General features: G+C 43.6%; 1 protein-coding gene and 1 long non-coding RNA gene across 5 annotated transcripts in view; one reads left to right on the top strand and one right to left on the bottom strand.

Annotated features, from left to right (window-relative positions):
- Positions 1-9: 9 nt before the first annotated feature.
- The window catches only part of LOC308464410, a 30,413-nt gene continuing 12,882 nt past the window's right edge, over positions 10-17,540 (top strand). Inside the window, exons 1-2 of the long non-coding RNA XR_013980024.1 lie at positions 10-625; positions 9,623-9,752. This is a non-coding gene — a long non-coding RNA (uncharacterized lncRNA). The remainder of the gene's footprint in view (positions 626-9,622; positions 9,753-17,540) is intronic.
- GRIK4 (glutamate ionotropic receptor kainate type subunit 4) overlaps positions 16,683-17,540 on the bottom strand; it is a 469,347-nt gene continuing 468,489 nt past the window's right edge. For 3 of the 4 annotated variants that reach the window (XM_080983424.1, XM_080983422.1, XM_080983423.1), the window contains one exon: positions 16,683-17,208. In XM_080983424.1, coding sequence (XP_080839550.1) covers positions 16,843-17,208 — 366 coding nt within the window. In that variant the 3' untranslated portion in view covers positions 16,683-16,842. The remainder of the gene's footprint in view (positions 17,209-17,540) is intronic. The other variant, XM_080983425.1, reaches the window with a different exon arrangement.

Consider the following 17,540-nt stretch of genomic DNA (forward strand, 5'->3'; position numbering starts at 1 on the left):
CCCGACCTTTAGCCGCCACCGTTGGCGCCGAGGGAGCGTCGTCGGGCGGCTACGTAGTCCGAGGACTCCTCTCCCCTGAGGCGGGGAGGCCGGCAGCGGCGGCGTGACGCTCCTCAGCCACATAATTAGGCATTGTGAGGCTGCTGCCTCAGCCTCAGGCGCGCTGCGGTCGGAGCCTCTCCCAGCTACGCACGCGCGCAGGTGTTACAAAGGAGCTGAGCCGTTGGAAGGATGTGGGCCAGTCGGGCCGCGTCCACACACTGCACCTAAATCACTTCAAGATGCCTCTGCTCTCTATAAGCCTGCCGCGCAGAGTAGAACCATAGCATTGTAGAGTTGGAAGGGGTCATCTAGCAGAACCCCCTTCCACGCATTGTTATAGGAGTTCCAATATATAAACTACGTATCTGAAATAGTACAGGAGAACAATCCTGAAACCATTTTGACTCTCCCAAATTGACCTCAAATGTCTGTCTGCAAGGAGGAAGGAAATAGGAAAGCCTCCCCATTATCTCTTTGCTCACAAATCCTGTCTTAAGGATGTGTCTGTGTATGAACAGGGTGAGCCTGTGACCTGGATCAGGAACAGTATTTACCATCACAAGAGAGTGGCCAGGATGCCCAGGTAAAAGCAATCAGTGGCCATTATTAGGTGTCCTGGCAGACAGGTTTTCTGCTGTAGACTGCCCCTTCAGTGATGTATGTATGATGTTTTGGGGGGTGGTCTTGAGCTACAGGGGAGGCAATTTTCAAATGTCTATATAAAGAGATTGCACACCATTGTTCTAGGTTCCTCTCCCTCCCTGAGTGGGGAACCCTGTTACAACAATTTAATAAAGATCATGCTTACTAGCTGCTTTGCTTCTTAATATTCTCTGGTTGGCCTCTGTTATTTTCTCCTACCGATAGAGAACCTACGTAAGGACTCTATGCGGGCTCTTGGATACCCCATAAGGGAAAAAAGGAGCAGTTTTTTCTTAACAACACCAGGAAACATTTTGTCCAACGTGGGACTCAAACCCCACATCCCTGGGATTAAGTCTCATGCTCTACCAACTGAGCTAGGCACAATAAAGTGCTGGGAACTTAAGGCCACGTCTGCACAATCCGTTTTACAGCACTTTAACTGCTCCAAAATGATTCTAAGAACGGTCGTTTGTTAATTCTGCTGGTTAGGAAGACCAGTTCACCTTACCTGTTAGCATCCCTCTGTCTTAGCAGACGATGGAAGAGGAGTTGCAGCTCCTGCTCGTGGCTGTAGAGACTGATGTGAGAGAGACACGTTGCAGTGGGGAAGATGAAAGCATCTGATTATACTTCTGCAGATGCACGTGGTGTTTCTTCTCTCTGTACTCCCAGCCGTCATTCCTCTGGTCACTGCTATGGATGCATGACCTGACTGGCTGTCTCCAGGCACTGCGGTCATCTGCAAGGGACTCCCAGAAGAAGGGTTGGTGTTGCCAAGTCTTCCATGTCGTGTTTTCAGACTTCGTAACACAGAGCTAGTCTCCCAACAAGGCCTGGTACCTGAAGCCAACTCCCCGTGGAGCATGTCCTTGGGGATCCTACCATCTTCTGTGGACATGACCAAGCCAACATAGGTGTTGCTGAGACAGGAGTGGGGGTTTGAGAGAGCTCATTTTTGTTTGAGACTGTCCGGCCCAAAATCTTCCTGACACAGTGTACATGGAAGGCGTTGAGACATTGCTCCTGCTGGTTGTAAGTTGCCCACGACTCACTTCATAAAGCAGCATGCTCAACATGCAAGCCTGCTAGACCTTCATCTTGGTATTGGATGCTAGCATCAAGTTCTCTCCCTTTTGGAGAGGCTGTTGTTTCTATTATTACTATTATTGCCATTGATTTATTAATTGCAAAACCAACATAAATATAAAATACTAAAATCATTCAAAGAAAAACTCCTTTATACACCTTTATTTGTAGTTACTTATTTTAGTGATGTATTCCTCCTCCTCCTGCCTCTCATCATAAATCATCATTCCAAGGCAGCTCACAACAACAGAACACGAACAGGAATAACAATACAGTCAAAACATCCTATACTCAAAAGTCCTATTGAGGACTGTGACCTAAAACGCTCTAGTCAGGATGTAACATATAAAAGCACCCCAATTATATATAAAAGGCCTTGTGATTGTGATTCATGTGTAGTCTTGAATAAACACCCAGTGATTATTCTTGCTGTGAGATCAAGATGATGATTTATTAGCTTTTAAAGCTGGGGTAGCTTTTAAACTGGTACACAATTATACGTCATATGTAATTAATGCATTGTTCAACTGCTTTACTAACAGAACATTCCAGAATACACATAATTTCCTCTCTCACTATGGGGCCCTGTCTGCAGAACACTCACCAGACACATTTGCCCTTGTGCCTATTTTATAATGCTGCCTTGTCTTCAGCCTAAGTTTCTCCTGATGTACAACTATTTTATCTAGTCCTGCTTACTGGAGGAAGAAGAGCTGCCGTGCCTCTCCTCATTCTTCTCCCAGCTAAACATAACATGATTCAGTCTTTCCTTGTAAGACTTGCTTTCCATATCCCTGACCAACTTTGTTGTACCCTCGACTGAATCTGTTCCAGTTTTTCTAATTCTTTTTTTCAAGTGTGGCAGTCAGAACTTGACATGGTTGGTTGTATCCAGTATTAGCCATGCTCAGAGTTAAAACTAACTGACTACAATCCCTAGATCCTTCTCACCTGTACTGCTGCCAAGCCAGGAATCATCCTAACTAAACCTGTGCATTTGATTTCCCCCCTCCCCTCCAGAATTTTGTGTTTGTCTCTGCTGACTTTCATTTTGTCCTCATCCATACTCACAGTTCTTTTGCTCCATGCTTTCTAAGCACAGTTCTGGGTTTCATACCCTCCAACGTTTCTCCGACGAAAATAGGGATGTCGTAAGGAAAAGCGTGCTCTGGTCCATGGGGTGCTCTGGTCCATGGGGTGCTCTGGTCCATGGGGTCACGAAGAATCAGACGCGACTAAACGACTAAACAACAACAACAAGGAAAAGTGGGGCATTCCTGGATCAAATCAGAAACCGGGACGGCTTCTGTAAATCTGGGACTGTCCTTGGAAAATAGGGACATTTTGAGGGTCTGGGGTTTTCCAGGTCTATGTCTGAATGTTCATTTTGTTGTTCCTGCATTTCCTCCAGGAAACCCCTCATTTTACTGCTGAATTGGAACCAGCAGTAATCTGCAAAAACCCGATTGCCATTTGCTCCAATTCAGTGGTAAAACACGGGTTTTCCTGGGGAAAGCGCTGGGCCAAAAAATAAATAAAACTGCTCACCCCTGGACAGTGCCTAGAAATGGGGAACAAAGAAATGTGGATGAGCCCTTTGTTTCACCCTAGTTTTCTATTCTCCCAGAGTCATTTTGAATTTTATTCCTGTCTTCTGAGGTATCAGATCTGCTTGCCAGTTTTATGGCATACACACATTTGAAAAGGATTCCCTCCCCAGTTCACCTGAGTCATTGATCTATGACAAGTCATTTCATGCTTCATATGTTAGGGGGTTTAGAGGAAGCTTCACAGGGTCAGTTGCCTGGCAGGCAGAAACTGCCCAATACTTCACATGTCTCCTGGTCTATATGTTTATGCACAGGTGTACAGACAGAGCAGAGGAACGTAAGCAGTGTTTAATCACAAGGCAGCATCAATCCCCCAACAGCAGCACACTCTGAAAGTTTGCCACAGCTGCTGCTTTCTAGCCCCAAACTAAATCGTTTCTTTTTCACTCACTGGCCATATTCAAAACTGCACCTTTCCCCTCCTCGTTTATCCAAACTGACTTTAAAGAATTTTTCCAAATGCATGACATTTGAAATTTTAATTTTAGGCAAAAGGCAGGTTTGTAGCCTGAGCCCAAGCATGCTTTCTCAGGAATGAGGTTCACTTTGTTCAGTCAGGCTTTCTCTTAAGTAAATATGAATAGGACTGCATTATTAGTGACCCACTTTTGCCCAGCCTGTGGTCTAAGATGGGCTCGTTGACATGATGAAAGAGTAGTTCTGTAACACGGTCTTGTGTTTTGGATGAAGCTAGGAAGATGCGCCTTTTAATGAGTCACTCCTACAATTCATAATTATTTTATGTGACAGCTTATAACTTGATTATTTGCCCACAAAATAAGATGATGACCCACTTCACACATAATGCTAAGCCAAACCATGTCTTAATGGGAACAAACCAACCTTGGGTTCCCAGAATGTAGATTGTAACTGCTGCCACCCCATTCCCAGTTCTGCTGTTGTCATGCTACCCAGGGCTAAGCCTTGGTTTGGCTTAGCATTATGAACAAATCAGTTCTCATGGTTTGTCATGGTCCAGGAAAACTATAAGTGATAACTAAGGTTTGTTCTTGGTTTATTATTTGTGCTTTGGGGCGACAAACACAGAGCAAGGGATCAGATGTAATACTAAGGCAAACAATGGCTTAGCCCTGGGTAGCATGGCAGCAGCAGGACCTGGGAAGGAGTGCAGTGGCCATGATCTTCATGCTGGGAACCCATTTGTTTGCCCATTCTTGATAAGCCATGCTTTGGCTTAGCGTTACACGTGAACCAAACCAATTTAGAAATGCTCCTGAAATGTAGTCATGATTGCCTTGAGTCCACAGCTGTTTCTGTTGAAATCTTTTCTTCTTTTTCCTCTGTGTCCTTCCAGGTTCCTTGTCTCTTTTTCTCCCATACCTGACCCACCCCTTGCATATAGATTGCTGTGGAATTTGCATGTTCCCTATGTGCAATTTATCCCTAGCAAATATGGCTTTAGAAAATCACAACACTCAATCTATGCTCTGTCTCAATCCCTTTCGCAGTTATTGTGATTCATAATCCGTGTAATTCTATGGCTTCAGGGCTGATAACAAATTCTAAATTCCCTATTCTCAAAAGCTCACATCTGAAATGTGAAATGAAAAAACAAGAAACATTTGAAATGCATCTCCCCCCCACCCCCGGGGACGATTCCTCAATTCTTTAAAGAAATCTGGATCTTTTCACAAATCTCTTTTTCAGTTAATTTAAACATTTTTGTCCAATTTCATGATTTAATCATGAAAGATAAAATTGGAGCTTCAATAAGCATCAAGAGAAGAACTCTTTCACTGTATCTGATGATTAAAAGGGAGTCAAAGGTGCAAAATTTCCCCATTAACCATAGTGCCCTGACACAGCAAACCTATTGAGTGTTTAGCATCCCAAGGGATGCTCCTGAGAGAATGGTAAAAAATCAGTGTGCAGCCAACATCAATCTACTGCCTTTTGAATCCATAGGGTAAGTCCAAAACTGTTTTTGTCCTTTCCCCATAGTCTTAAATACATTACTTGGAATCAAGCTCTCTTTATTTCAGAACAAACAAACAACTGAGCAAATATTCAAAATAATAAAGACACTTCAAAATTATGAGGTGTGAATAACACAAAACTGAATATTCCTTAGCGTTCTTGCAAAAACACCAGGTTCCTTAGAATACCTGACTGATTTGTTCAGGCTTAGGGTAAAGGCACAGAGACAGCAGGGGGAGCAGAATTTGGTGGCTGTGTACGCACAAACCTGTTTGTAGCACAAAAATGTAGCTTTTCTCAATCCAGAACCATTCATGCTTATCCTCAGCCTGCTGCTTTCAGTCTAGATTGATTCTATTGTAGATCCTGCCATCCACAAGGATGAGTGTGGTTACTGTACTTGCTACACATTTGAAACACCCCACCCCTTGAATTAGGTTTATTCACACTTTTTGCTGCCTGCACATGCCCCGGGTGAATGAACAAGGAAGTGGTATTGCAGTCTTGATATATGCCCACCCACAGCATCACTGGGCAGATGTGGGCACCCTGCCCTCCCCATTGCTGTGACTGTCTCCGTCTGTTTTCAAATGAACCCACTGTGAGTGGGGGTAACGCAGAATCAATGTGCACGGATCTTTTATTTTTGGAATGAAACTAGTTTGTGAAAAAGCTCTTTTCAGGGACATAAAATACGAAGTACGTCCTGAATGTTTGTGGACTAGGTGCTGTGGGGACGGGACGGACCAAGCTCTAAGCTTGCATTGAATGTAGAATATGTTGTGTGTAAGCAGCCTAAATTTGCCTCATGGGTTTCAGTTGTAGAAGTTTGAAGAGTGATGGATGGGCTTCTAATCTGTCACCATAGGTACCAACACTGCCCTTCCTCTGTAGAGACCTGCTCCCCAAATCCTTCTGTGCCTGAACGCAACAAAAACTAAACAAGCAGCCGAGGAAAGGGTTTGGTTCTCTACAACCTTTCCCCACAGCCTGATGTGTGAAAGGCAAGTTCACAAGAGCAGGGGGAAGTCTTGGCTTTTGAATTCTGATCCAAATGATGTGTGGGAGCAGAAAGTACCGAAGTGTGGTACTATAATTTGAGAACATACCATACCATGAGTAACTGACACAACGGTAGAGTGTAAATACTTTTACAGTGGTACCTCGGGTTACATACGCTTCAGGTTACAGACTCCACTAACCCAGAAATAGTGCTTCAGGTTAAGAACTTTGCTTCAGGATGAGAACAGAAATCGGGCTCCAGCGGCAGGAGGTCCCATTAGCTAAAGTGGTGCTTCACGTTAAGAACAGTTTCAGGTTAAGAACACACCTCCGTAATGAATTAAGTACTTAACCTGAGGTACCACTGTACCTATGTTTCTGGAAGCCACAAATATATGGTTGTGGTAGGGCACACAACCAGTATTACACTGATATTTTGCTGACTATTTTGCATCAATTTAAAATACTGTAGTTTGCATCACAGGAGCTTTACTGAACTGGGCAACCTATGTTGCCTTCCACAGCTGCTAAACAGAAATGGAATCAAGTTGAGGGCTGTGTGTTTATGTGTGTGCACTGCACATGTATATGTGTGTAATTATATACTTTAGTCCTGCAAATTAGAGCAATTCTGAGCATGCTCATAAATGCAGTGGAATCTAGAACAACAATAGAATTTGAACAGACAAATCAGCCATCTTAAAATTCACCTGGGGATCAGAGGGATCTTTCTCTCTGCATTCATTTGCATTCCCTTTTGGCCTTGAAATAAATTACATCCAACCTTGGCTTGCTCAGAGCTAAGCCTGAAGTGCTAAACTCATCAATGTTACCTTAGAGCACAGATAACTCTTGACAAGAAATGTACTCTTTCCCAAACAAAGCAAAATATAGTCTGAAGTACCCAATAAGATGTTAGTAAAATAAGGCCATATCCCTCCCTAGGTGCATTTTTTGTTTAAAAATATATATCTTATTTACATCAGCTAGGGATCTTGTCTACATTGATTTACTGCCATGTATTATGCATCTTTGCAGTTTGAATATTGGGTTGGATTTCTTTGTATAAAAATAGGGAATTAACTTCACTTCGGGGACTGGCAGCTATAGGAAAGATAAGCAGTTAGCAATAAACTTTGCACAATAAATTAAGCACAGCATAGTAATACTTAGAATTTGCATGGGGTTCTTTTGGGTGGGGGAGTATTTAAACTGTATCACGTTATGTCTTGAATCCTTACAACAACCCCCTTTAGGTAGACTGAGTATTTTCATATCCATACTGCAAAGGAGGGGATTTCTACAAGTGCAGCTTCGTCGTGCAATGGTGGGGAATCTGTGCCTGCAGAAATTCCCTCTCTAATTATGAAAGTTATAGGCGTCCTGCAGTCTTTTTCATCTGGCCACCTAGTCATAGCTGTCAACTTACAGATTTGAAAATAAGGGTACCACCAGCCTCGAAAATAAGGGATCAGCAGCCAAAATAAGGGATTTTCCAGGCGGACACAGGTATGTTCAACGTCTGAGCCCTTCCGAGCCAAAGGCAGAAAGCCCAGCCAGCAGCCAAACAAAGCCTCATCAATAAGGGACAGCAGCGGGACATGGCGCTGGGATAAGGGACTGTCCCGCCAAATAAGGGACACTTGACAGCTATGCACCTAGTGCCTTATATTGAACTAGGTTAATGGCCCATCTACCTCAGTATTGTTTACTTGGATTCCAGGACTCAGAGGTCTTTTCTAGCCCTACTACTTGCTATCCTTCACTAGGATAGTGCAGGCAGTGAAACTGGTCTCCGAGGAGTCGAAATAGTCGCTCAAGTCCTGCAATGGGCTCACATCCAGAAGAAAAATTGTGGCAGCTTAAAATGTGGTGTTGGCACCTAAAACTTGAAATATATGTTTTATCTCCAACAGAGCCTATGGCTCTGCTGACACTGAAAAGGCTTGACGGAGGCTTAAGAACTGCGTCTATATCTAGTTGGTGCTTTCAAATGACTATAATGGTTTGCCCCAGTGAGAACTACACTCCAGAGATACTTCATCCTGTTTCTATGTATAGCATAAATTAAAACCTGCAATTGAAGGCGGCGGCAAAAAACATGAACAGAGAATGAGAAGGAGGGGTAGATGTTGGCTTGAGCAGAGCAGAGGAGCATTCTGATTTATTACAGTGATTTATATCCTGCATTTCAGAGAGCCAATGTGGTGCCGTGTTAGATTAGGACCTGGGAAGTCAGGGTTCAATCCCCACTCAGCCATGATGCTTTAGCTGAGATTCCTGCATTGCAGGGGGTTGGACTAGATGGCCATTGGGTCCCTTCCAACTCTTAAGATTCTCTGTTTCGATGAAGCTCACTAGATGACCTTGGGCCAGTCACTGCCTCTCAGCCTAACCTACCTCACAGGATTGTTGTGGGGATTAATTGAGGAAGGGGAGAACCTTCTATGCTGCCTCGAGCTCCTTGGAGAAATAGACTGGATATAAGTGCAATAAAATAAACAAAATAAAATACAAATCCTTTCAAGGTAGTTTACACATAGCATTAAATTACATATATTTAAAAACACAGTAAGAAACATAATTGGGATCCTTCCCACGGGGTGGTTTGATGGTAGGTGACTCTGTGAAGTAAGGGGAGAATTCAGCTGGAGAGCAGGCCCTATACGGTGGTTCAGTGTGGTACAGAATGGATTGCCTGTGAAATCTGTTCCTCTCTAGGGATTTATCACTGCAGGTCACGTCTCGAAAGGAGTTACATTCTGTATATTCAATCACTGCGTCTCTCTATCCCATTCTAATTGATGGCCTTTTAGGTGCTCTGTAATTGGTTTGCATTTATGCACAGCGATCTGTTACTATAAAAACTCCACTCTACAAATGCTTCAGCTCGTCCTGTCTTGCAAAACATTTCTCTGTTAAGTTTTTGTAACGGATTTTGCATGAGGCCTTTTTGCCGCTGCCCCCTCCCCCCTTTATGCCGCTGTACATCTGCTTTTGGGGAGGGGGAGGGGGAGGGGGAAGCAACAGTTTTTTTCCTCCATGTTTGCCCTGTAATATGCATTCCTCACTGTTAACTTGCAAAGTGTTTTCCAATCAATCTGTCATCATAATAGCCTTTGTGAAGTCACTATTGTCATTTCAATAGGCTTACAACCCCATTTACTTAAAAATAAATCCTCTTTACAATTATGATCATATCTCTAGCACTCCAGCACTTGTTCAGAGAGGTAGGAAACCAGTCATAGTGATAGCAGCAAGTTCTTTATCATACTTACACTCCTCCTTTTCCTCCGCAGTTCCCCACTGGAGCACTAATCAAGTCCACACCAATTTGCTTCAACCATCACCTGACACTTCCTGCTGATCAGCATAAAGGAATGTGCAATACACTGATATAAAGACTACACTCTTTGGTGTTTCATTGAAGTAAGTATTGTTCATTTCTGCTTTACATTGTAATGCCAAACCATGGTGGTGTGTTACATGACTGACCAAAACCGTACATTACACTAAGCCAAACCGTAACTTAGAATGAATGTTGTCTCCAAAAGGAGATTTTGGGTGCTTTTATCTCTCTACAGATTAACCACAAGTTGTAAGCAAGGTTTGTTCTTGTATTATAGCTCATGGTTTGTCTGGAGAGACAAACCACAACTTTGGGTTCAGATAACATGATAAGCTAAACAATGGTTTAATGCACAGCAGCCAAAGGGCTAGAGGAGCTAAACAGCCACAATCTCCTCTCCAGGAGGACCTCGCGCTTACACATTTGTGCTAAACCATGGTTTGGCTTAGTGTTACAGGCAAACTGAATCAGGGACTCAGGCTCCTGTAGTCTCCACTCCTCCTCTTGTTATCTTTTGAGTTCTCTGCTTCATTAGTTACAACAAACATTACTTGGTTTGTGGCAGCAAATCATATTAGAGCTGAACCATTAGAGCTATTAGAGCTGAACCAGCAAACTATGGTTTGCACTTTCTCTCCATAGCAGGATTTCTAGCCAGTTTCAAACTGTGCTCTACAATTTTGATTTAGAAGGCAACTGCAGGTCCGTGCTTGGTTTATTGGATGTGGCAGCATACTAATGGTTTCATGCAATCCAGGAAGTTAGTAGGTTGCAGAAGTACCTTGCTGGGTCGGGTGGGGCTGTGACACTAGTTTCCAGGTAGATGAGTTGCTATTGCTTTCTGGGAGTGGGGAGGGGTGAAGCAGTGTGAAGTCAGCAGAGTTCAAATGCTCACAGAGTTGCTCTGCCTCACCCAGAGAGTCAATTCTGCTAAGCGGAGTACTTGAAGACAGGGATACATCTGTAGTGCTGGGACGGAGAACATCTGGACCTCAGATGTTGTCCAATTCCAAATCACATCAGTCCCAGTCAACCGTCAAGGATGATGGGAGTTGTTGTCCAAAAATCTCTGGAGATCCATAGGTTCCCCATCTCTGCTGTAGCCCCCAAATATGGTTTTGTATAACCTTCACCTAGTAATTTGCACATGACAGAGCCTAGGACTTGCCGATCAGGAGGTCGGCGGTTTGAATCCCCGTGACGGGGTGAGCTCCCGTTGCTTGGTCCCTGCTCCTGCCAACCTAGCAGTTCGAAAGCACGTCAAAGTGCAAGTAGATAAATAGGTACCGCTCCAGCAGGAAAGTAAACGGCGTTTCCGTGCGCTGCTCTGGTTCGCCAGAAATGGCTTTGTCATGCTGGCCACATGACCCGGAAGCTGTACGCCGGCTCCCTTGATCAATAAAGCGAGATGAGCGCCGCAACCCCAGACTGGACCTAATGGTCAGGGGTCCCTTTACCTTTTTACCCAGTAAGTTGGAGTAAGAAAGGATTTGAACATAGGAGAGTTAATTTCCTGTCTAGCTAATCACCTTGTTGTTAAGGTACTGCTGCAAATTCAATAATGTTTCTTTATGTTCTTTCCAAATTTTATCGTTCTGGGTTTAGAATCCAATCCTAATTATGTAGAATAAGATCTTTAACCGGCTCTTTATTCAGATCTATTCAGATAAATGAAATGCCTGTCAGTTCTATCAACAGAGAACCTGGCCTGTATTTGCTCTTGAGATCTTAGAAGTGAGTTGGTAGAAAAAGCAAATGAATGTACTGTCAAAAGGTAACCAAACAAGGTAGAGAAGAATGAAAAGAGCCTCTCTGTTCTTTCACTGTGTGAAAAAGGCCATTGTGCTGCTCTTTCTAAAACACCATCAAAGAAAGGGTTAAGTAGTCATTCTTACTAAATGTGCTGACCTAAATAGGAGGATCCGTCCCACCTCCCTTGTTATCATTGTGAGCTTTATCTCTTCACCAGACTTTGGAACTGCAAAATGATTCTGGGATGGTTAAACAGAACCAGAATTCTCAGTAATTGCATCTGTGGAGTTCTGAGACAGCCCGCGACCCTCAGCAATACATTAATGCATCTAGAAGTCAAGTCCCAGACCGGACCTTTAAGGAAAAATAATATCCCTTTAGAGCTGAGTGCAAATTAACTGGCCTGGAAATCAAAAACTCATAAAACATTCATTATAAAAAGGGTTTCCCCAGTATCTTAGTTATCATATGGGAGTCTCACCTAACCTGCATAAGAGCTAAACTTGGCAAACCCCCAGGATGAATATTCTAATAAGGAACACAGGAGAGACTTAAACAGAGAGGAATTTAAAATCCTCACTTTATGTGCCTCTTGGTAATGGACAGCAGGTGTGGTGAAACAATTAAAAGAGATAAAGCAATTATATTTGAATTGATCTAATCGTCTGCTCCCAGTGGGATCTGGAAGAGATCGCTTACTAGAATTACCACTTTTCATCAATAGGTAGACATTCTGGGAAAGTGCATTTCAAATGACAAAACCATGAACTTTATTTGCATGTGAGTGGGGTTGGTCAAAGCAAAGAGGCCATGGAAAGACTGCTTCCACTGAACTGAAAATCTGCCCCTGTGGATGGGAAAAGAGCAATGTGTGCCTTGTTATTGTGTGTTCACCTGAAGTAGTTTTAATCCATCCACTAATTTCTCAGAATCTGTGTGCGTTTTATTGCAAAACTCTGACCCCAAAGCACACAAAACAAAACACACACACACAAATTGAACTAAAAGTGTATAACAGAAAAGGAAACCTTACTGATTTGTAAGGAAAGAAGGAAAACCAGATCTGACTTTTAAATATTGTTTGAATCACCTTTGTACATATTCCTCCAATTCAGTATTTACTACTACAGGTGCTCCAATCTTGGTAGTTGATTGGAAATGTAAACTTCAATTTACACAATTCTTAGGCACATCACTGGCTGCTAGAATTCGATGCCTTTTCCCTGGCCCTTTCCCTGTGCCTTTAACAGCATTCTGACATGCAGAAAATCATCAAGTTAAGTTTTCTTGGCATGGAAATAAAGGGATGGGAAAAGTTTGACCTGATTATTGTGGGTGTGGGTGGGAGAGGGAAGGGAAGCTGCTGTTAAAGTGGAAAAAAATGGAAATATTACTGGCTGCTTATTGTCTGACCATGCTGACGTTATCCCATATTTCTGATTTGTTTATAATGGAATCAATTTTCTGAGTCCTCCACCAAGGGCATAAACAGCCCACATGGAAATGGAGTAGACATTCACATACCCATCAATTTCATCAATCAGTTGTTAGATTTAATAAGCACCATGCTCTCTCCAATTTTTAAATCAGTGAGAACATAAGAGGTGGTGGAACTCAACATGAATGTCTCTGTTGTTCTCTTATAATGGCAATGGTGCCCACCTGAGAGTGCTTGGACTGATTTTTGGCTAAAAAAAAAAAGCCCTGAACCTGCTGAATCAGACCAAAGGCCTATCCAGTCTAGCCCCCTGCTTCTCACAACCAGAGCCTTTGGAAGGCCATAGGCAGGACACATTGTTCCTCAGCAACTTGGGTTCAGAGGCATGGTTCTTCCGAACTTGGAGGCTCCATATAACAGTCATTACTAGCTCATGATAGCCTTATCCTGCCAAATGGTTATGTGAACTCTTCCGTGCCAGGCAGTAACAAACTTAAATTGCTGTCCAGAGAGTGGCACGGTCAGTGCCTGTACCCTCAGATCCACCAATACATCCTTTAACTATTTGGCAAGAGAATGGCAGGTGGCCAAGCATATTCTCAGGTTGAAGAATGTCCTACAGGATCAAAGGATGAAGAACCAAAGCAGTATAATTGCCACGGAAAGGAAGGTACAGGTGCTACAGCTAACAAGTGTTAATCCAGTTTTTAAATAAGCAAACTGGGAGTACAAAAATCAAAATCAATAATGCACTTCAAGTTGGCATGTGCCAACGTGGCCATGTACTTAGGCTTCCTCAATGTGTGATAGGGCTTTGGAGCGGCAAAAGAAATGGTGTGTCTTTCGTTGTCTGGCTTGTCTTTGTTCACCCCTGTGAAAGAAAGCTCAGATTCAATTATTCATGAGAACTCTATTTTTCCCTTTGGGTAATCTGTAAATAAATGTTAAAAGACCCATGCTCTTTTGATGAATATTCCCTGTTGCTTGTGCAAACGTGTCAGCCTTTAAATGAAACACAGCCATGCTCAGTAGAATTTCCCTTGTTGCTGTCACGAAGGTGGATGTGACAGCAGTTGGCATTCGTATGGCTGAGCAATGAGCAACGGTGGTGCTTCCCGAACATTTTAGGAGTGCAGTTAGTAGGACCAGAGTGTCCACCTGTCATTCAGCTCTGCCACATAACCCACACACCTCTGAGTTGTATTTGCATGGCCTGCCCCATCAAGGCTAAGGCGACTTGACTTATAAGGTTTCATCAACCATTTACAATCACTTAGATGTGGAGATGCCAGCAAGTGGGTTTAACATCAGGGGACTGGTGGACTCCATAGAGCAGGCATCCCCAAACTCGGCCCTCCAGATGTTTTGGGACTACAATTCCCATCATCCCTGACCACTGGTCCTGTTAGCTAGGGATGATGGAAGTTGTAGTCCCAAAACATCTGGAGGACTGAGTTTGGGGATGCCTGCTATAGAGGAAGCAGTTACTGGGAGCTGTTGCATTCATGCCCTTCTTCCATGGGGCATCTGATTGTCTAAAGCAGAAAGCAGGATGCTTAATTAGGTAGGCCTTTGGTTGCTCTTTTCTTCATCTTAAGAAGAAATTTTAGTTCAGCTTTATGCAGAAGGTTTTTTAAAAAAGTTCAGCTGGTAAGTCACCCTCACACGAAAAGGCTCTATCCATATTTGCACCAAGGATGTGCTGGTTATAACTATGGTTCTTAGTATGGTTCTATGATATCTTTCCTCAGCTAGGCATGTGGAGTTCCAGATTGAAATCTCCACTCAGCCATGAAGCTCACTGTGTGTGCTTGGACAAGCTGCTGTCTCTTCTTTTAGGCTGCTTGACTTCCCTCACAGGGTAGATGTGGGGATAGCCTAGAGGTGAAAGAAGCATGTTGTACACTGCCCTGAGTTTCTTGGGAGGAGAGGCATGAAATAAAAGTAATAACAGAATATCAGAACTGGGAAGGTAAAGTGCTTTCAGTTACTAAAGCGTAAGTAAAAATAAAAGTTCAGCACAGATCTCTCTTTCCCCCCCATTCTGAGTGTGATGCCAACTGCCTGGGGTTAGAAATGAGCTTTCTCTGTGAGTAGGATAATCATAAGTGTTTGTTTCCTTTCTCTCCCCAAAGGCTTCTCTCGGTGCCCACAGCACTCACTGCTGTCAGGGACTTTAAATTTTTATTGCCATATCAAGGATTAAAAACAGAAAGCTAAATTTCTCTGTGTTTCACACTTACAATGCCATCAGAGATTATTTCCTTCCTTTTCTTTTTGCTGTATTCAATATACCCCATTCACAGAGTTGATGGCTGTTATTACCTGTTAAAATAAATCCCAAACCAGTTAGAAGAACAACATTAATCCTTTCCTCTACCACTTCTAGAGTCCTTAACACAAGTATCTTCCCTGCCCGATTAGTGGCCACAATCCAATACAGAGTTAGGAACGCTTAAACCAACTGAAAGAACTTAAGAACACTTAGTGTTTTATTGTGGCCAATGACAATATAATACTAACTTAACCAATTGGCAAACTGCTCCAATGTGGATAGAAAGAATGGAATAAAGTGTATTAGCCATAGGCAACTACATATCCTTCCCCCTTATGAACTGGGACTCCAGCTACCTCTGAATATCAAAGGTATAGAGGGAAAAAATCCTATATTTATATAGAAGGACATATTTTATTTCAGTACATTCAAAAACAAACCGGGGGGGGAAAAAAACCAAGAACAGGTTATTTGACCTGTGTTCATTTGTCATCACTTTGTTTTAGTTCCTTGTATTTTTACAATCAGGAATTGCATAGAATTGTCAATCAGGAAATCGAACTCCTCCCACAGAAAACCTGCAACTGCTCAAAACCGTTGCTAAGGATTTCCTGGCTGTTGGTCCATTCTTCTCATAGGTCTTCAAAAGACGCCATGGACATTGCTGGTGTACCTTCACCCAGTGATATTTCATAGCAAAGAAACCCTCTTATAGAGAGAGGATGATGTCTAGGTCATAAGTGAGTCTATTGAACTTGGGGATGGTGATTTTTCGTCTTAAGAACCGAGCTGATCACGGGCACATGTAATAAATCGCGAGGACCTCTCTCTTAACACAGTGTTAAAAGTTGACTTTCAAAAGCTGACAACCTGGGATAGTTAAATTCTACCACCCCCTGCTGGGGGGAGAATACAGAATTCCACGTCCCCAACCTGCTCTCCTACTGGTTAGCTTTCTCAAAATGTGTACAAAGAAAGACCAATGTGAAGGTGGGGGCGAGTTGTTTAAGCAAGCAAGACAGACACAAGTACCCTGAAATTCTAGCTGTTATCAAGGCCTCCAAGTTCATTGTGTTAGTTGGTTTTTGGTATTTGTAACTCTTTGAATGGATGTTCCTTGTTGGTGGCTGCTCTTATATGGGACTTAACCTTTCCCCTCTTCCGCACCCTCACCTGACACTGGGAAAGCTGTGTGAGCTCAGTACCCGAACTCAGGAGTGCTGGATCCCTCTAGGTCCTGAAGTTCCAAGAATAAAATAAAGAAAATTATCCTCCCCACCACAAATTCCAAAAGAAAAGAACCGCCACCCCCCATAAAGAAGTCCTTGTGGCAATAATGTTTTTTCACCTGGTTTAGGATATTTGTGACTCTGGTTGCCACCAGCTCTGTGTGACTTGCTTTTTTCCCCCATACCCCATACCTCAAGTTTCTGAGGAGCAGGCTGTTGAGGAAGGGTCCTCTCAGCCTAGCTAGAGGGGCATTCTCTTAGCGTTTCAGAAAGTAGGTAGGTTAGATACTTTCTCATATAAGACAGGTAACAAAAGTTCCCATTGGGCTCAGCCCCCAGCCTAAAGCTTTGATTTGCTCTTGGCAAGCTGGGGTGCCTCTTTATTAATTTAAAAAGAGTTCAACACTGTGTACAAGTCTCATGTTCTGTAAAATGGAACATTTAGCTTCTTTTGCTGCCGCCGTCTCCCCACTGTTTTACTCAGGCTCACTGCTGTTTGTTGCTTTCTCCCACTCCAAGCTCTCGTCGCTTTGCACGGGGGAATCTGGCCCTGGCCGGACCCGAAGGCCTTGGAACCTCCGGCATTCTGGACACACCCGGATGTGTGTGCAACCCCGAGCGACCAGGACGGCTTCTTGTGCAAGTCTCTGTGCCAGCTGCTCGGGGTCGCCGCCACCACAGAGCTTTCCGTTGCTTAGCATGGTCGTGGTGCGGGCCCTCCGTTCTTCTTGTATAACAGGGCGAGTCCGTATGATCCCCCCTCGCCTCCGACGGGGGTGGAAACTGTCCTTGCAGAGAATGATGCTACGCAGCTCTGTCACCATTTCCTGGCAGACGGATACCTATCAGAGGCCCAAGAAAAAGAAGAGCAGTTTCAGAAAGATATTGTCCCAAGGTCACTGCCCCCTCTATCTTTCTGGTTTCCTGGGGGCTCTCTCAAATGCTCAGTAACCCTTTCTCAACAGCCTGCTTGTTTATTATGTCACTAGACAAATGTTTTTCTTTGTTTCCTGGGCAAAACTGCTGGTCCATCTTTGGATCCTAAGATCCTTGCGACCACATCAGAACTGGAGTTAAACCGCTCCACTTCCCAGTGGGGAGGAGTTGCGGTGGATCGCATGGCCACCCACTCCCCACTGGGGGCGGGGGACCTTGTCCCCTGTTGCCTGGGGGA

This window comes from Podarcis pityusensis, assembly GCF_964106645.2.
Source record: "Podarcis pityusensis genome assembly, chromosome: 15".
NCBI lineage: Eukaryota > Metazoa > Chordata > Lepidosauria > Squamata > Lacertidae > Podarcis > Podarcis pityusensis.